Source organism: Nansenia antarctica (genome assembly GCF_963989245.1).
Source record: "Nansenia antarctica genome assembly, chromosome: 5".
NCBI lineage: Eukaryota > Metazoa > Chordata > Actinopteri > Argentiniformes > Microstomatidae > Nansenia > Nansenia antarctica.
The window spans coordinates 75,832,889-75,850,388 of record NC_137690.1 but is presented as its reverse complement, the minus strand read 5'-3'; the positions used below and the strand labels follow the sequence as shown (position 1 = coordinate 75,850,388).

At 48.6% G+C, this 17,500-nt stretch overlaps 1 protein-coding gene across 1 annotated transcript in view; it reads right to left on the bottom strand.

Annotated features, from left to right (window-relative positions):
* LOC308157417 (exopolyphosphatase PRUNE1-like) overlaps positions 1–17,500 on the bottom strand; it is a 26,769-nt gene that overhangs the window by 462 nt on the left and 8,807 nt on the right. The window contains exons 2-8 of the mRNA XM_080530968.1: positions 14,934–15,038; positions 11,086–11,291; positions 8,227–8,411; positions 2,920–3,078; positions 1,353–1,447; positions 681–842; positions 1–138 (exon numbers count right to left, since the gene is read on the bottom strand). The exon at positions 1–138 is cut by the window's left edge and continues 462 nt beyond it. Coding sequence (XP_080387094.1) covers positions 1–138; positions 681–842; positions 1,353–1,447; positions 2,920–3,078; positions 8,227–8,411; positions 11,086–11,291; positions 14,934–15,038 — 1,050 coding nt within the window. The remainder of the gene's footprint in view (positions 139–680; positions 843–1,352; positions 1,448–2,919; positions 3,079–8,226; positions 8,412–11,085; positions 11,292–14,933; positions 15,039–17,500) is intronic.

Below are 17,500 nucleotides of genomic sequence, written 5' to 3'. Positions count from 1 at the left end.
GAGCAGGGGCAGGACCTTCCTGCGGGAGGCCAGGGCGTTGGTCTGCAGGTAGGCGGACACGTCGCTGAGCTGGGCGGGGCAGCAGAGGGGGGAGAGGCCCAGGGAGGGGGCCGTGGATCTCTCTAACACCCGGCTCACCTGGGGGGGGGGGGGGGGGGGGGGAGAGGGCACACAGGTGAGAGACTTTTTTTTTTTGTTACTGATTTATGTGCCCTTGAGCAAGGCTCTTAACCCCTAATTGCTCCAGGGGGGCTGAATGTGGCTGACCCTGACCCCTGACCCTGTGTCTAGAGCAAAAATACCAAGTTCCAACAATGGACCTGTCGCTAAGCCACGCCCCCTTTGAAAACTGGGACAAACAAACAAACAACGCTTCACTGACAGTGACTGACCGACCGTGACTGAATGACATTCAATGACTTACATTGGCCGGAGTTGGCTGATTTCTGATTTCTGATTCACCACAGCAAGTAATAGACATGTTGTTTTTTAAAGATGACAAGAATATTTAGTCTAGAAGCTTTTTCACCATCAGATATTAGCGAGTTGTTTGTCCGAGTTTTCTGCCTGTCGTGACTTTTTCTGTGATATGATTGGACAATTTCTATTTCTTAGCGATAGGTCCATTGACTGACAGGTTGATTGCATGGAACTGTGGAGAGGGAGGGTGCAGTTCCTACCTCCTGCCTGTAGAGGGTGCTGGCGCTGTAGACGGCCAGCTGGCGGCTGGGCTGGCTGCTGCCGCTGCTGAGGGAGATCGTCATGGCGACCAGGGCGGCGTAGCCGTGCTTGTGACAGAACTCACACAGCTCCCGCTGCAGACCCCGCCTCTGCAGGAAGGCCTGACACACACACACACACACACACACACACGCACACACACCGCACGCACGCACACACACACACACACACACACACACACACACACACCTCAACAACAACACAACAACTATTCTACCTCCCCCAGCCTCCCCTGGTGTTCTACCTCCCCCAGCCTCCCCTGGTGTTCTACCTTCCCCAGCCTCCCCTGGTGTTCTACCTCCCCCAGCCTCCCCCTGGTGTTCTACCTCCCCCAGCCTCCCCTGGTGTTCTACCTCCCCCAGCCTCCCCTGGTGTTCTACCTCCCCCAGCCTCCCCTGGTGTTCTACCTCCCCCAGCCTCCCCTGGTGTTCTACCTCCCCCAGCCTCCCCTGGTGTTCTACCTCCCCCAGCCTCCCCTGGTGTTCTACCTCCCCCAGCCTCCCCTGGTGTTCTACCTCCCCCAGCCTCCCCTGGTGTTCTACCTCCCCCAGCCTCCCCTGGTGTTCTACCTCTCCCAGCCTCCCCTCCCCCCCCCCCCCCCTCATACGTACATCCAGGGTCATGTACACAGCGCTGACTGCCAGCCTCAGGTCTCCACCAGACACACTCTTCATGTCCTTCAGCAGGATCTGCTCTGTAGAAAGACCTGGAACACAGCCACAGACACACAATGAACAAAACAGACACACCATGAACACTAGCTCAGAACACGGCAGTTTGGCTAGCTGCTAGCACACCACAAGATGGCCGACATGACTGCCACTAAGCATTTGACTGAACATTCCAACGTCGGTTGGGATGACTTGGTCATAAAGCTGTAAGCATCACAAGATGGCCGCCGGTACACCAGTCGAATCAAAGTTAATTTGACATATACACAGAACACAGCCCTAGCGACAGCTAGCTCCTCAACAGCGCAACGCAAGTCATAATAATGCTAAAAGGCCTGAGGTGGCGTTAGCTGAGCACAACGGGTGTTCGTTTTTCTTTTCTTCTGAGTGGGGGGGGCAGTCCCACTCGTATTTCTCATTTCATTGGATAGTTAGTGAAAACAGACAGGAATGTAAGGGGGATTTGAACCCATGTAGACTGCGGTGCTAGACCACTGGACCACCCCAGGCCTCGACGGGTGTTAGTTTAAATACATCATAAAAATGTATGGCCACTGTTCTAGAGCAGAATGACATCACAACTAGCAGAAGCAAAACCTTGAATACAGACAGTTTTGAGTCCACAAAATATGAACTTTCATGGACCGTTGTAGAACTGTATTTGTTGACGGTTTAGCTTCACAAATGATCTAGGAGCACATTGCAACATTGCTGCAGCATTCTTCCGAGGTCATGCTTAATCTGATCATAAGTCAACTAATGTGAGACGGATATCCAGCCAACATGGACATCTGGAGATCAGGGGAAGCAGACATCGGAGGACAGGCTCATTGCAACGCAGGGAACAGGATGAGTTGGGAAAATATTATATTGAATATTATGTTCTTACAGATGTTTTTTTCTTGTAGAGACATACAGTATGTATGATGCTATCTCCCAACAATGGAGCTATAAGCAGAAACCTTTTCAGGGTTGTTGTTAAGTAAACCCTCCCTCAGGTCGACTATTTTGTTTACCTTCTATGTTCTCCATGTCGTTAGATTACATTAGATTACATTACAGGGGGCGTCTAATGATCGCAAGGTCGGCGGTTCGATCCCCGGCTAGCCAAGTGTCAAGGTTGAGGGATGGGGAATTCACCAGCTCAGTGGCCTTGCGGTTAGAGTGTCCGCCCTGACATCTGGAGGTCGTCAGTTCGATCCCCGGCCGAGTCGTACCACCAAAGACTATAAACATGGTACCTGATGCCTCCCTGCTTGGCACTCAGCATTAAGGGTTGGATCGGGGGGGGGGTAAGACCCTGCGACATACCAGCGTCATGTCCAGGGGGTGTACTTGTACATCAAGCCGCCTCACGCTACGGAAACAGGAGATAGACTCCTGCCCCCTAAGGCCCCCTAGGCTCCAGAACCATCGGTTCTCAAGGCTACTTACATCACAATGGGCCTGTCCTCTGGTGTCTACCTGCCCCCCCTGACATCTCCTCCTCTGGGCTTTCCTGCTTTACCTGAGACATCAAACCTGGTGCTCTGCAGGGACTGGAAGAGGGCGCCCCTCGGTGGCAGGTCTGGGCAGCGCGCCTCCAGCAGCCGGGCCATCTGGGCGTCCTTGGGGGTGACCCTCCCCGCCTCGGGGGCCATGTTCACACAGTCCAGCACGATGGCTCCTGGGGAGGACACACTGCATGATGGGTAACCTGAGCCTTTTTGAGATTTTACTGTGGTTGAGTGGTTTCATACTGTGGTTCAGTGGTGGCCTATTTGACTGTGTTTTAGTGGTATTTGTAAACCAACTGTCATATCTGGGGGGGGTGTGCAGAATCTACTGGTTCTCATATCTTGAGCAGTGCTAGCTAATGTAATACATGACATATATCACAGTGTTAGCATAGTTGGGGCGGCTGTGGCTCAGGAGGTAGAGCCGGCGTCTTATGATCGCAAGGTCGGCAGATTGGCGGTTCGAGCCCCGGCTGGCCACATGTCGAAGTGTCCTTGGGCAAGACACTGAACCCCAAATTGCTCCCAGTGAGCGGGCCGTCGCCTTGCATGGCAGCTTGGCCGCCATTGGTGTGTGAATGTGTGTGTGAACGGGTGAATGAGAGGCCGTTGTAAAGCTCTTTGGGATAAGGCGCTATATAAGTCAGTCTGTTTGTTAGCTAATGAAATACATAGATGACAGACATATGTGTGGTGGCCTGGGAAAACCCTTCACATTAATTTATATTTCCATAAATTAGAAGTTCTCAGCTATTCATAAATGGTTGAATGACTGAGATAGCCCTTTATTTAAAAAAGTTATGAGCATTTTAATGTATCATGTCAAAAAAAGTGAAAGGTAAGAAATGCTGCCCCCATGCTGCCCCCGACTCCTTTCTCCTCCGGGTCGGGGGAGGAGCCTATGCAGATCGGCCGGTGTTACGCTTGCCTGGCTCAGGACAAGGTGACAAAAAGGGAGACGACACATGGAGAACAATAATAGGAGATTTATTAAAGAATAATATGTTAAATGGAAAGAATGATAAAGTAAATCATAACAACAACCAAAAAGGCTGCTGGTCGACAAGGAAGAGACCGAGTCCATCAATTTGACCCCCTCTTAAAGTTCCTGGGACAATCAGGATGATCACCTTCACCTGTGCCCATCAGGAACCAAGAGAGAGGGTCAACAAGACAATAGATGTTTGGCGCCCACTGGTGGTACCAGTGTGGATCGTCACATCCCCCCCCTTAAAACAGAGGCCTACTAAAAAGGTCTCTGCTAATTTGTTTCCCAGATTACAAATAATACAAATAATAACAAGAGTCTATGGCAACAAAAAAAACGGTGATCTCTGCCACACACAGCCTAAACGTCAAATCCCAACCTCCCCTACAACCTGCCCACCCTCCAGCAATTCCTGGTACCTGGAAAAGCTCTATTTAAGGAGGGAGGAGCAAGAGAAAGAGAGATTAAGGACAAGAATTTTAGACCGGCAGCATTGATTCACCTGGTAAGGCGCTGGCTCGGACTCTGCAAAGTATGCAAAAAGGTCAGGGGGTTATGATCTGAACAAACAACCACTGGATGAGACCCCCCCCTTCCCACATAAACATCAAAGTGCTGCAGAGCCCAAACCAGTGCCAAACAGAAACCAAACAGTTCTCAAACAATAACACATAACTCAGCCAATGTCTCATGGTCTTAAGCCGAGGACGCAAAACACCGTCTCCAGGCCCACTCACATCCTCCTCCCCCCCTGCTGCCACCACAGGAGTGGACGGAGATGGAGACACCCCATGCACTGTGGTCTGTGTAGACCCTCTACGGCTAGGGGCATCGATCAAATAATTCTGTCTGGACACCTGTCGTACAACAGAGTAGGGACCAGTAAATTTTGCCTGGAAAACTGGGTCACTCACAGAACAATCATTATGAGGAAGCCATTGACGAACCAACACATCCTCCAAGAGAAAACAACCACTTTCAGAGCTCTCCAGCTCATTCTTAGGCTGAATCCCACTGAGCAGTAGCTTCAGCTCAGGATCCTCCTGTTGGGCTAAAATCAACTCACTCCGAGACAAAGACGGCGGCAGATCTGGTAACTGAAAAACAGAATTGTCAGGAGTGAACTTATCAGACTCTTTACCATCATCAATTTTAGGGTCCATGCAACTCATAGCACGAGTCATGGCGCAGGCAGTAAAAACCTCAGGAAACTCCTTCACACTAAGGTCGGGTCCTGTTGGTCGTGTAAACCCAGAACTAACTACCAGAGGTGGAGGCACATCACTCCACACTCTTCCTCCAGCCAGGTTATTTCCCAAGATGACGGCCACACCCACCACAGGCAGAGAGGGTCGAACACCAATAGTTACTACCCCCTGGACCAGATCAGAGTAAAGCTCAATTTCATGCAAGGGGACAGACAAAGTCTGCATCCCCATCCCTCTAATCAAAACGCTGGTCCCCACACTTGACTCCTGAGAGAATGTTAAAACCGATTCCAATATAAAAGATTCTGAAGCCCCTGTATCACGAAGTATCTGGACAGGCACTTTCTGTGGGCTACCCACCAGAGAAACGAAACCTGTAGTAATAAACGGACCAAAATCAGGATCCTCCTCGCTAATCTGTATGGAGGCAGAGCCCTGTAGTGCCCCCGCCAACTCAGTAGCCGCAGGTGGGCTGGATACTGAGGATGCCATCACCCCTGGTTTAAAGGGAGACCCCTCGGCAACCCCAGACACTCTTACTCCTGCCCCACAAGCATGCACTGCAAGAGCCAACGGTCTAACAGAGCCCCCCTTCCCACTGTAGGTTTTCTTTCCTTTTAGGACAGGACACTCCTGTTTCCAGTGACCCTTCTCAAGGCAATAATTGCATGTCGAGTTAGGATCTACTCTACTCTGACTGCCATGCTCCGACTTTGAAAAGGGGACAGAATAACCAGGACCTTCGTTAGGGAATTGTGTACGATTTACCAATAGGTCAGTCACGGTCGGATTTTGTCTACGGCTCCCCTCGCTACGAAAACGATGTTCACCAAACTGACTCTTATTAGTCAGTACAAATTCAACTGCCAACACCGCGGCTTGACCTGCTGTTTTCACCTTGTGTTCGTTAACGTAAGTGGCAATGCGATCAGGGACAATGGTTTTAAACTGTTCCAGAATAATCAAATTTGCCAGATCCTCCAGAGTATTCACCTCTACCGCCACGCACCAACGATTGAAATGGCTGGTTAGTTCTCTTACAACCTCAACATGAGTTTGTTTGTCATGTTTCTTCCATTGTCTAAACCGCTGTCTGTAAGCTTCAGGAACAAGTTCATAAGCCCTAAGGATAGCGGCCTTAACTGTATCATAATCTTTCCTCTCTCTACCATTAAGAGCAATATAAGCTTCCTGAGCTCGGCCAATAAGCACACTCTGTAGTAATGCGGTGCGGTCTGAAGTAGACCAGTCCCTATCGTCGGCAACACTCTCAAACAGTGAAAAGAATACATCAGGATCTTTTTCATTAAACTTTGGCAACAGTCTAACCATGACAGACATATTATCCCTCTTTGAATTACTCGAATCGCCACCTCCACCGTCAGATAACTTTCCCTCAGCAATCAACCTAAGGCGCTCCCGTTCAAGAGCTAATTTATCCAACTCCAATTCCCTGTCCCTCGCACGCTCTTGTGCCTGAAACTCACGCTCTCGCGTCTGCTCTTGCATCTGAAATTCACGCTCTCGCGTCTGTGATTCCATCTGTAATGCTAACAATTCCTTCTGTTGATCAAATGTTAACTCAGTGGACCCAGATGCAACCCCAACGGATATTTTAGGGACAGACAATTTACCCTTTAGTATGCCCCTATTAATTAACGTAGTCTGTAAAGCCTCCACTACGTCCTGTTTCTTTGCTCGGCCTTTCACCACCTCAAGCTTAACCTCATAATGTTCCACAACCTTCCACAGTTGTTCCTTCGTTAACTGTAACAATCCATCGACCGACGGAGCTGCCACAAACTCCTCAAAAACATCCATAACTCAATATAATCAAATAACCAATATTAACCAACCCTAACAAACGGGAATCTCCCCTCCTATTACAAACTCCTCCTATAAACTACTCCCATATCAGCCATAATCTTCAGCCCATTTAAAGCGAGTAACTGTGCACACATACAAAACAGAAAAGTAACTAACATACTTCGTAAGAGCTGCCCCGCATCTAACTCAGTAATGACTGACTAACCACTCAGCTAGTCTTCAGTGCGTTCACATGCAACTCTTCCACCAAGCAAATGCCTGGTGGCGCCCCCGCGTTCAACACACCAAAAATAACAAACGAAAACAATAAACAAGCGTTAAGCGCTTCTACTCCTAGCACGGGGGTTCACGTATAGCTCTGATGGTATCTAAACCACCCGCCCTACCTATCCTTCTCTGCTTTGCATAGAACACAGCACTCACCAAACTCCAGCCGAAGATCACAGCCAATACCAAGAGTTACGTCCTTGTCAGCACAGTCGGACGGCCAGCTCCCCCTCGTCACCAGCACCCAAACCAACGTACCAAATATACTAAACAATACATTACATCCAATCCAACCAAAACCCAATAACTATAAACAATAACCATGCGGGTCTCCCAATATAGAGTTGGACAAATCCAACAATCCAATCCCGAATATCAACTATGAAAAGGGAGAGAATATTGCTCTCACCAAATTCACTCCCGGACGAGCACCCAATTTGTTACGCTTGCCTGGCTCAGGACAAGGTGACAAAAAGGGAGACGACACATGGAGAACAATAATAGGAGATTTATTAAAGAATAATATGTTAAATGGAAAGAATGATAAAGTAAATCATAACAACAACCAAAAAGGCTGCTGGTCGACAAGGAAGAGACCGAGTCCATCAATTTGACCCCCTCTTAAAGTTCCTGGGACAATCAGGATGATCACCTTCACCTGTGCCCATCAGGAACCAAGAGAGAGGGTCAACAAGACAATAGATGTTTGGCGCCCACTGGTGGTACCAGTGTGGATCGTCACAGCCGGTCTCGTTTGTCTGCTTGTGATGCGGTGTTAGTCTGCTCGCCTCGTCTGTATAAAACAAGTACTTTCTCTTTTGTTTTCTTAAAATGTTTATTCACCATAATGTAGTATGGAGTTCAAAGTACTAGAATACCACATAATATCAAAATCGCCAAAATCGCGATTTCCGTCTATTTTTGCTCTTTGCCACAAACGAACGCCAGCGACATCCGACGGGTTTTCCCAGGCCACCACACATATATATGACAGATACATCCCAGTGCAGCAGCAGCAGCAGACTCACCGTAGAGCAGCTGGGCCACCTGTCTGTCCAGAAGCTCCGCCCCCTGGCTGTGGATGCGCTCCGTCACCAGGCTGGCACAGGAACCCACCGTCTCCACGGTGACGCAACAGGAAGTGGAGGGCGCTCTCTCGAGATGGTGGTGGTCGATGACTTCCACCACGGCCGCCTCTAAGACGCTGTCAGCACTACGGGGAAAGGTTGGGAAATATTATATTGGATGTTATATTCTTACAGATGTTTCTTTCTTGTAGAGACACTTTTCAGGGTTGTTAAGTAAACCCTCCCTCAGGTTGACTATTTTGTTTACCTTCTATGTTCTCCATGTTGTTAGATTACATTAGATTACATTACGGGGGCGTCTAATGATCGCAAGGTCGGCGGTTCGATCCCCGGCTGGCCACGTGTCGAGGTGTCCTTGGGCAAGACATTGAACACCAAATTGCTCCCAGTGAACGGGGCTGGCGCCTTGCATGGTAGCTTGGCCGCCATTGGTGTGTGAATGTGTGTGTGAATGGGTGAATGAGAGGCCGTTGTAAAGCGCTTTGGGATATGGCTCTATATAAGTGCAGTCCATTAATTAGATTAGGTTACATTAGATTAGATTGTCGTTTATTATCTTCTTGTGTTGCCTCACATGCTCCAACAAGATAACAGATCCATAAAACACACGACGTGTTAACCACCGTCAATAAGACTTGATGACATCACAGGGTCAATAAAACCTGACATATTGATGAAATTGTTTACTCTGAGTGGAGGGTCAGACAGTTCTGATTAACAAAGAGCAGCTTTGACACTAGAACACTAGAGCCTTTTTAACGTACTAAAAGAGCCACCTCGGGGGTCAAATGATTATGATATGATATGACTCTTTACAATGCTCAAGCTGCTACTTACACACAACGACCACAAGTTGGCCGGCTTGTAAATTAGCCTGCCTCCTCCTACACAGAAAAACAGCAAAATAGCTTCATACCAGCTTATCCTGATGTGATTTAGAACATGTAAGGATACTGGGTGGTGGAACGCACATATCTAGGAAAAGTCATGAAAGTAGGGTCCTGAAATTTGATCGAGTGCAAAGATATAACACGTTTCTTTACTCACAGGGGTCATGGCCGTTCTAGTGTTAACAAAGAGCAGCTCTAACAGAAAGGAGAGATTCAGTCCTGACCAGGCAGAGAGGCTGTGAAACCTCAGGCAGCTTCTCTCAGATCAATGATTGCTCAATGCCGTGATCTCAGCCAAAGTGTTCGTATCGACTGACCCCTGTTGCTCTTTGTTGGCCAACGGCAACGTTGTGAAACGGAAAGATTTGCAGGACAGAAAAAAGGAGGAAATGAGGAAATGTCAGGTTAACTGCAGGTTGCAGTAGCCTGGTGGTAGTTCAACTAAGTTCAAATCCTAGTAGAGTTTCCGCTACTGTACTGTGGCTGATGATACTACATTTATCCCAAAGGAAAACCCCTCAGAAACATGGGAATGTAACTGTTATTCCAGACATTCTCTCCTCCTCCACCTCTCTCGTCCTGGCTCCTCCCTCTCCCCCTTCTCCCCCCTGCCTCCCCTCTCTCCCTCTCCTCTCCCCTCCCCCCCTCCTCTCCCCCTCCTCCCCCCTGCCTCCCCTCTCTCCCTCTCCTCTCCTCTCCTCTCCCTCTCCTCTCCTCTCCTCCCCTCCCCTCCCCTCCCTCTGTCCTCACTGCCTCTGGTCTCCCTGCATTCCTCCACCTCCACCAGGTGAACTCAGAGTGTTTCAGTCGCAGGCTAAGGTCATCTCTCTGCTGTGTGTTGGATGAGGCAGTTTCGATGTAGTTCACTACTTTTTCAAAGTAGCTTTAGGTTTTAACAAACTATATTTCTGTCCAAGGGCTTTAGTGTCGTTCAACTCCTTCCCTTCCAAAGTAATTGTTAATCTAGTTAAGTTAGTTAATTAATCTAGTTAACTCATTCATTTACTCATTCATTAACTCATTCAGAGCCGAGGGTGAATAAAGTCGCCCCAAACTGTCAACATCCCAGACTGCCATGGGTGACTTTATTCACCAGGAATGCAGAAATGTTGATGCTTCATGTTGTAGCCAATCAGAGTGTTGTTGCTAGGTAAAACTCCACATAGAACACTTGTGGCTCTCTGAGGTGGTGAGTGTTCTGGAATGTTTTGGCGGCAGTTGGTGATTTAAACATTTAAACGCCTTCCCCAACTGTCAACAGAGAAAGGTCAGAGGTCAGACCCAGGGACACGAGGAGGAGAAAGAGGAGGAGGAGGAGGAGGAGAAGGAGGAGGAGGAGGAGGAGAAGGAGAAGGAGGAGGAGGGGGGAGGAGGAGGAGGAGGGGGAGGAGGAGGAGGGAGGAGGAGTAGAGGAGGAGAAGGAGGAGAGGGAGGGGGAGGAGAAGGAGAAGGAGGAGGAGGAGGAGGGAGGAGGAGGAGCAGGAGGAGGAGAAGGAGGAGGAGGAGGAGGAGGGGGGAGGAGAAGGAGGAGGAGGAGGAGAAGGAGGAGGAGAAGGAGGAGGAGGAAGAGGGGGAGGGGGAGGAGAAGGAGGAGGAAGAGGAGAAGGAGGAGGAGGAGAAGGAGGAGGAGGAAGAGGGGGAGGAAGAGGAGGAGGAGGAAGAGGAGGAGAAGGAGGAGGAAGAGGGGGAGGAGAAGGAGGAGAAGAGGAGGAGGTGGAGGAGAAGAAAGAGAAAGAGAATAGATAGGAGGAAGAGGAGGAGAAGGAGAAAGAGGAAGAGGAGGAGGAGGAGAAAGAGGAGGAGGAGAAGGAGAAGGAGGAGGAGGAGGAGGAGGAGGAGAAGAGGAAGGAGGAGGAGGAGAACAGTAAACAGAGAAAGGACAGATATCCAGAGACGTGTGACCCCTGACCTTTGCAGCACGTTGTGGTCGACCAGCGTGAGGGTGAGCCTCCGGGCGCGGTGCAGCGCCGCCAGGTCCACCTCGTCACGGAACACCAAGGTGTCTTCTGGGATACCGCTCTGCTTCAGGAGGAAGAGGCTGTCCGCCCGCAGGGGGAACGCTGCCCTGGAGGTGTTCATCACCGGGACTACCGTCCTCTCTGGGCTGGGGGAGGTCTGGGAGGAGAGGGGGGGGGGGGGAGGAGGGGAGGCAGGGAGGGGGAGAGAGAGGAGAGGGAGAGAGGGCAGGCAGGGGAGAGGGAGGAGAAGAGAGGTGGAGGAGGAGAGGAGTGGTTCAGAAGCCTGACACCTGACACTAACCCCCCCCCCCCTGCCAAGGTCTCCCCCCCCCCCTCTCCCTGACACCCCCCCCCCCTCCCTGCCAAGGTCACCACAGAGCCTCTGCAGTTGTCTGGTGGGTCTGGAGTGTTTAGGGGGTCTAGGGTGTCTTGGGTGTCTGCTGGGGTGTGAATATTTCATGAGCAGAGGGGGGGGGTGGGGGGGGGGTGCTGGGAGCAGACTGGCTGCAGGGTGAGGGAGGGGGGGTCGATACAGGGGGGAGACAGGGAGACACTGGCCCTCTCTGCAGACAGACACTGTTGTCACTGTGGTGGACGGCTGTGTGACTCACGGTGGCTCCTCCCCTTTTGGAGGATTCTGGGGGATTTGGCCACCAGGTTAATCATGACCTCAGAGTGTTCAGACTGAGCTCTGTGCTTCAGCTCACTGTTTAAGCCTTAAACTTATACTTAACTTAACTTAAACCTTAACGCATCAGAACATTAATAATATAATAATAATCATAATAATAATAATAATAGTAATAAGCTTTATTTATATAGCACTTTTCTTACATTTTTTACTGGCCTTCCTAAAAAAACTACTGCAAGACTTCAGCTCATTCAAAACTCTGCAGCTCGACTTCTAACTAGAACCAAGAGGAGAGAGCACATTACTCCGGTCCTAGCTACTCTGCACTGGCTGCCAGTAACATGTAGGGTTGATTTTAAGGTCCTCCTCCTTATATACAAAGCCCTTAATGGGCGAGGCCCAAAGTACATTGCTAATTCCCTTGCCAACTACGTATGTGCCCTCAAGAACACTAAGATCATCTATCGCAGGTTTATTAGAGGTTCCCAGCAATAGTCAGAAGAAGATTGGGAGCGCAGCCTTTGCCAACTATGCCCCAAAGCTATGGAACACATTACCTTTAGAGATCAGGGAAGCCAGCTCACTAAATATTTTTTAAAGAAAGCTAAAAACGCACTTCTTCAATATAGCCTTCAACTAGCTCATCTGCACCTGCCTACTGCTCATTTGCCAGCTACTGCACTTTAAATGCCCTTTTTTAAATTAATTTTAATTGTATTTTCTTTACCTTTTCTTTTTACTGCTTTCCCCTGCTCTTATATTCACGTACACAGACTGACTAGTTGAAAGAGGTGTGCAAAAGAAAGAAACTGTAATGTTGATACTGAGTAGTTGGATTTTTGGTGCAAGGTCTTGCAGAGACTGAGAACGTACACAGAGACTGGGAACGTACACAGAGACTGAGAACGTACACAGAGACTGAGAACGTCCACAGAGACTGAGAACGTACACAGAGACTGAGAACGTACACAGAGACTGAGAACGTCCACAGAGACTGAGAACGTACACAGAGACTGAGAACGTACACAGAGACTGAGAACGTCCACAGAGACTGAGAACGTACACAGAGACTGGGAACGTACACAGAGACTGAGAACGTACACAGAGACTGAGAACGTCCACAGAGACTGAGAACGTACACAGAGACTGAGAACGTACACAGAGACTGAGAACGTCCACAGAGACTGAGAACGTCCACAGAGACTGAGAACGTACACAGAGACTGAGAACGTCCACAGAGACTGAGAACGTACACAGAGACTGAGAACGTACACAGAGACTGAGAACGTCCACAGAGACTGAGAACGTACACAGAGACTGGGAACGTACACAGAGACTGAGAACGTACACAGAGACTGAGAACGTCCACAGAGACTGAGAACGTACACAGAGACTGAGAACGTACACAGAGACTGAGAACGTCCACAGAGACTGAGAACGTACACAGAGACTGAGAACGTACACAGAGACTGAGAACGTCCACAGAGACTGAGAACGTATACAGAGACTGAGGACGTACACAGAGACTGAGAACGTACACAGAGACTGAGAACGTACACAGAGACTGAGAACGTCCACAGAGACTGAGAACGTACACAGAGACTGAGACAGACCTTTTCCAAAAAACTGTTTGTGGTGCTGGTGGAAAGCCAGTGGTAAGTACAGAAAGACTGTGTAAGGTAGGGAGATGAAAGGGATATGGAAAGTTAGATCTTTACCTTTTCTTTTTACTGTTTTCCCCTGCTTTTATATTCATTCTATGCTTGTATATGTTTTTATATATGTTTTTATATTCACTTTACTGTATGTTCTTATTCCTGTTGTAAAGCACTTTGAGCTGCATTTCTTGTATGAAAGGTGCTATATAAATAAAGCTTTACTTACTTACTTACTTACATAAGGTTGCAGCTCAAAGTGCTGTACAATACAGCGCAAAATAAAGGGTTTAGGGTTAGGTAACCCTTAGGTAGAAAAAGGAAAACTAAAACCTAATTGATCAATGCAATAAAATCAGTAAGGAACACAAAAGAGCTAAAATACTAATTAAAAGCTAAATTGAAAGAGATTGAAGGTTTTAAAATGCTGCTTAAAGATGTTGACAGTCTTCAGTTCATCAACCGATTCGCTCTCAGACACCTGTGGAATGCACGTCTCTGGGCAGAGACTTCTATGCTGCTGAAATTCTTACATGGAAATTCAATTTGTGTCGCTAACCATTTAACCATCTAATCATCTAACCGTTTAACCCTTTAACCCTTTAACGACCCAATTGGTTTAAAAAACAACAACTAACAACTTGTTTTCTTCCTTCCTCCAGCACTGATGGGACTGGTTGTTATGGAAGGTTCTACTGACGATGACTGTTGATTCACTTCCTTCACACAGGAAGTAGTATAGTTACTGACTCACTGTAGACAGGAAGTAGTATAGTTACTGACTCACTCTGGACAGGAAGTAGTATAGTTACTGACTCACCTTAGACAGGAAGTAGTATAGTTACTGACTCACTCTGGACAGGAAGTAGTATAGTTACTGACTCACTCTGGACAGGAAGTAGTATAGTTACTGACTCACTCTGGACAGGAAGTAGTATAGTTACTGACTCACTCTAGACAGGAAGTAGTATAGTTACTGACTCACTCTGGACAGGAAGTAGTAGAGTTACTGACTCACTCTGGACAGGAAGTAGTATAGTTACTGACTCACTCTAGACAGGAAGTAGTATAGTTACTGACTCACTCTGGACAGGAAGTAGTATAGTTACTGACTCACTCTGGACAGGAAGTAGTATAGTTACTGACTCACTCTAGACAGGCAGTAGTATAGTTACTGACTCACTCTGGACAGGAAGTAGTATAGTTACTGACTCACTCTGGACAGGAAGTAGTATAGTTACTGACTCACTCTAGACAGGAAGTAGTATAGTTACTGACTCACTCTGGACAGGAAGTAGTATAGTTACTGACTCACTCTGGACAGGAAGTAGTATAGTTACTGACTCACTCTGGACAGGAAGTAGTATAGTTACTGACTCACTCTACACAGGAAGTAGTATAGTTACTGACTCACTCTAGACAGGAAGTAGTATAGTTACTGACTCACTCTGGACAGGAAGTAGTATAGTTACTGACTCACTCTAGACAGGAAGTAGTATAGTTACTGACTCACTCTGGACAGGAAGTAGGCGAAGGCGAGGGATGACACCATGGAGTCGAGGTCGCAGGCCTCGTTGCCGAGGACGACGTGGACCCCGGAGCTGTCCTTGGAACTGTGCTGAAGAGGAGGAGGAGGAGGAGGGGGAGGAGGGGGAGGAGGAGGAGGAGGGGGAGGAGGGGGAGGAAGAGAGGTCAGAACCCTCTAGAGACTGTTTACCATCACCATGGTTACACTAGGCAGTAACAGACAGGAAGCGTTAAGTAAACATGTCGTCAGAGCTGGGACATGCGGACGGAAAGTTTGTATGACATCATCATTCACCCAGACTGTCCCTGAGGTGGCTGAGACGAACTCCAACGGACAGAGACATCACTGGGGTCACCCTGGGGTCACCCTGGGAGACAATGACACATTCATAAGCACATAATAAACCTGTGGATTTAATGAAACCATGGTGGAGGTAGAGGCTGTGGCTCAGGAGGTAGAGGCTGGTGGAGGTAGAGGCTGTGTCTCAGGAGGTAGAGGCTGTGTCTCAGGAGGTAGAGGCTGTGGTTCAGGAGGTAGAGGCTGGTGGAGGTAGAGGCTGTGTCTCAGGAGGTAGAGGCTGTGTCTCAGGAGGTAGAGGCTGTGTCTCAGGAGGTAGAGGCTGTGACTCAGGAGGTAGAGGCTGTGTCTCAGGAGGTAGAGGCTGGTAGAGGTAGAGGCTGTGTCTCAGGAGGTAGAGGCTGTGTCTCAGGAGGTAGAGGCTGTGTCTCAGGAGGTAGAGGCTGTGTCTCAGGGGGTAGAGGCTGCGGCTCAGGAGGTAGAGGCTGTGTCTCAGGAGGTAGAGGCTGTGTCTCAGGAGGTAGAGCCGGCGTCTAATGATCGCAAGGTCGGCAGATCGGCGGTTCGAACCCCGGCTAGGCCACATGTGGAGGTGTCCTTGGGCGAGACACCGAACCCCCAAATTGCTCCCAGTGAGCGGGCCAGAGCCTTGCATGGTAGCTTGCCCGGGCATTGGTGTGTGAATGTGTGTGTGAATGGGTGAATGAGAGGCCGCTTTGGAATAAGGAGCTATATAAGTCAGTCTGTTTACCATTCTGAATGCCACGCGGCTCTGTGGACAAACTCTGTCGGACCCCAGGAAGACTAGCTAATGATGATCCTAATAAACAAACGAACAAACAGCTTCACTTTCCTGCACTAAACCTCATCCTGACAGGGCTGTCGCTATGGTGAGGCTAGCCAGCCAGCTAGCATCTAAGGAAGAAGAAGCAGTGGCGGCTGGCCGATAGAGGGCGCTGGGGCGCCGCCCCCACCTTCACTTCCTAGTTGCGATTTGTAAAAGTTTTTTTTTAAAATAAACATTGTTTATTCACAAAATGCGGCTGATATTCTGTCGGCGCCTATCAGCATTCATTAAAAATCCTCCAATACAATAAACATTTTTATCTGTGTGTGTGTGTGTGTAAAACTCACTGTTAAAATACATAGGGGGAGGAGTCGGGACGCCGGTCATTGCAAGTCTATGCCAGGACGAATACTTTTCGCTTACACGTGAGCTGTAGCAGCGCTCCAATGGGCTGTCTCTATTTCTTGGCCAGGGCGCACAAATGTGCGTCCCTGAATCTCCGGTTGTATTGCAGACAATGCATTATGCTGAGGACTCCCGACTTCCGGTTTTCCGGACTTCGGGCTTCCGGAGTATTTTAAATGAACATTCGTAATGTCTGTCTCTGATGTTCATGGTCAATTAAATCAGCCTATTTTGTGCAACTAATAATGTTCCCGCTAATGGGTTAACCAAGCAGCCTCGCACGTAACGTGCAAGCACCTATCTTCGAACTATTCATAGCAATATGCGCGGGGCAAGGCGGAGGTACGGGTAAACACGGCTCATGTTCTGTCATCAAAGGTAAGAGTTGGTTTTCTTTAACTCAGCTGGTTGTGTTACAGACATGGTCTGGTTGTGTTTCTGACATGGTCTGGTTGTGTTTCTGACATGGTCTGGTTGTGTTTCTGACATGGTCTGGTTGTGTTACAGACATGGTCTGGTTGTGTTTCTGACATGGTCTGGTTGTGTTTCTGACATGGTCTGGTTGTGTTTCTGACATGGTCTGGTTGTGTTACAGACATGGTCTGGTTGTGTTTCTGACATGGTCTGGTTGTGTTTCTGACATGGTCTGGTTGTGTTTCTGACATGGTCTGGTTGTGTTTCTGACATGGTCTGGTTGTGTTTCTGACATGGTCTGGTTGTGTTACAGACATGGTCTGGTTGTGTTTCTGACATGGTCTGGTTGTGTTACAGTCATGGTCTGGTTGTGTTTCTGACATGGTCTGGTTGTGTTTCTGACATGGTCTGGTTGTGTTTCTGACATGGTCTGGTTGTGTTTCTGACATGGTCTGGTTGTGTTACAGACATGGTCTGGTTGTGTTACAGACATGGTCTGGTTGTGTTTCTGACATGGTCTGGTTGTGTTTCTGACATGGTCTGGTTGTGATACATCATTGAATGTGTTGACCTGCTGTGATGTGTTGACCACCATCACTCTCCATCATCATCCATCATGTGTCTATGAAATAGATAGTACTGTACTACT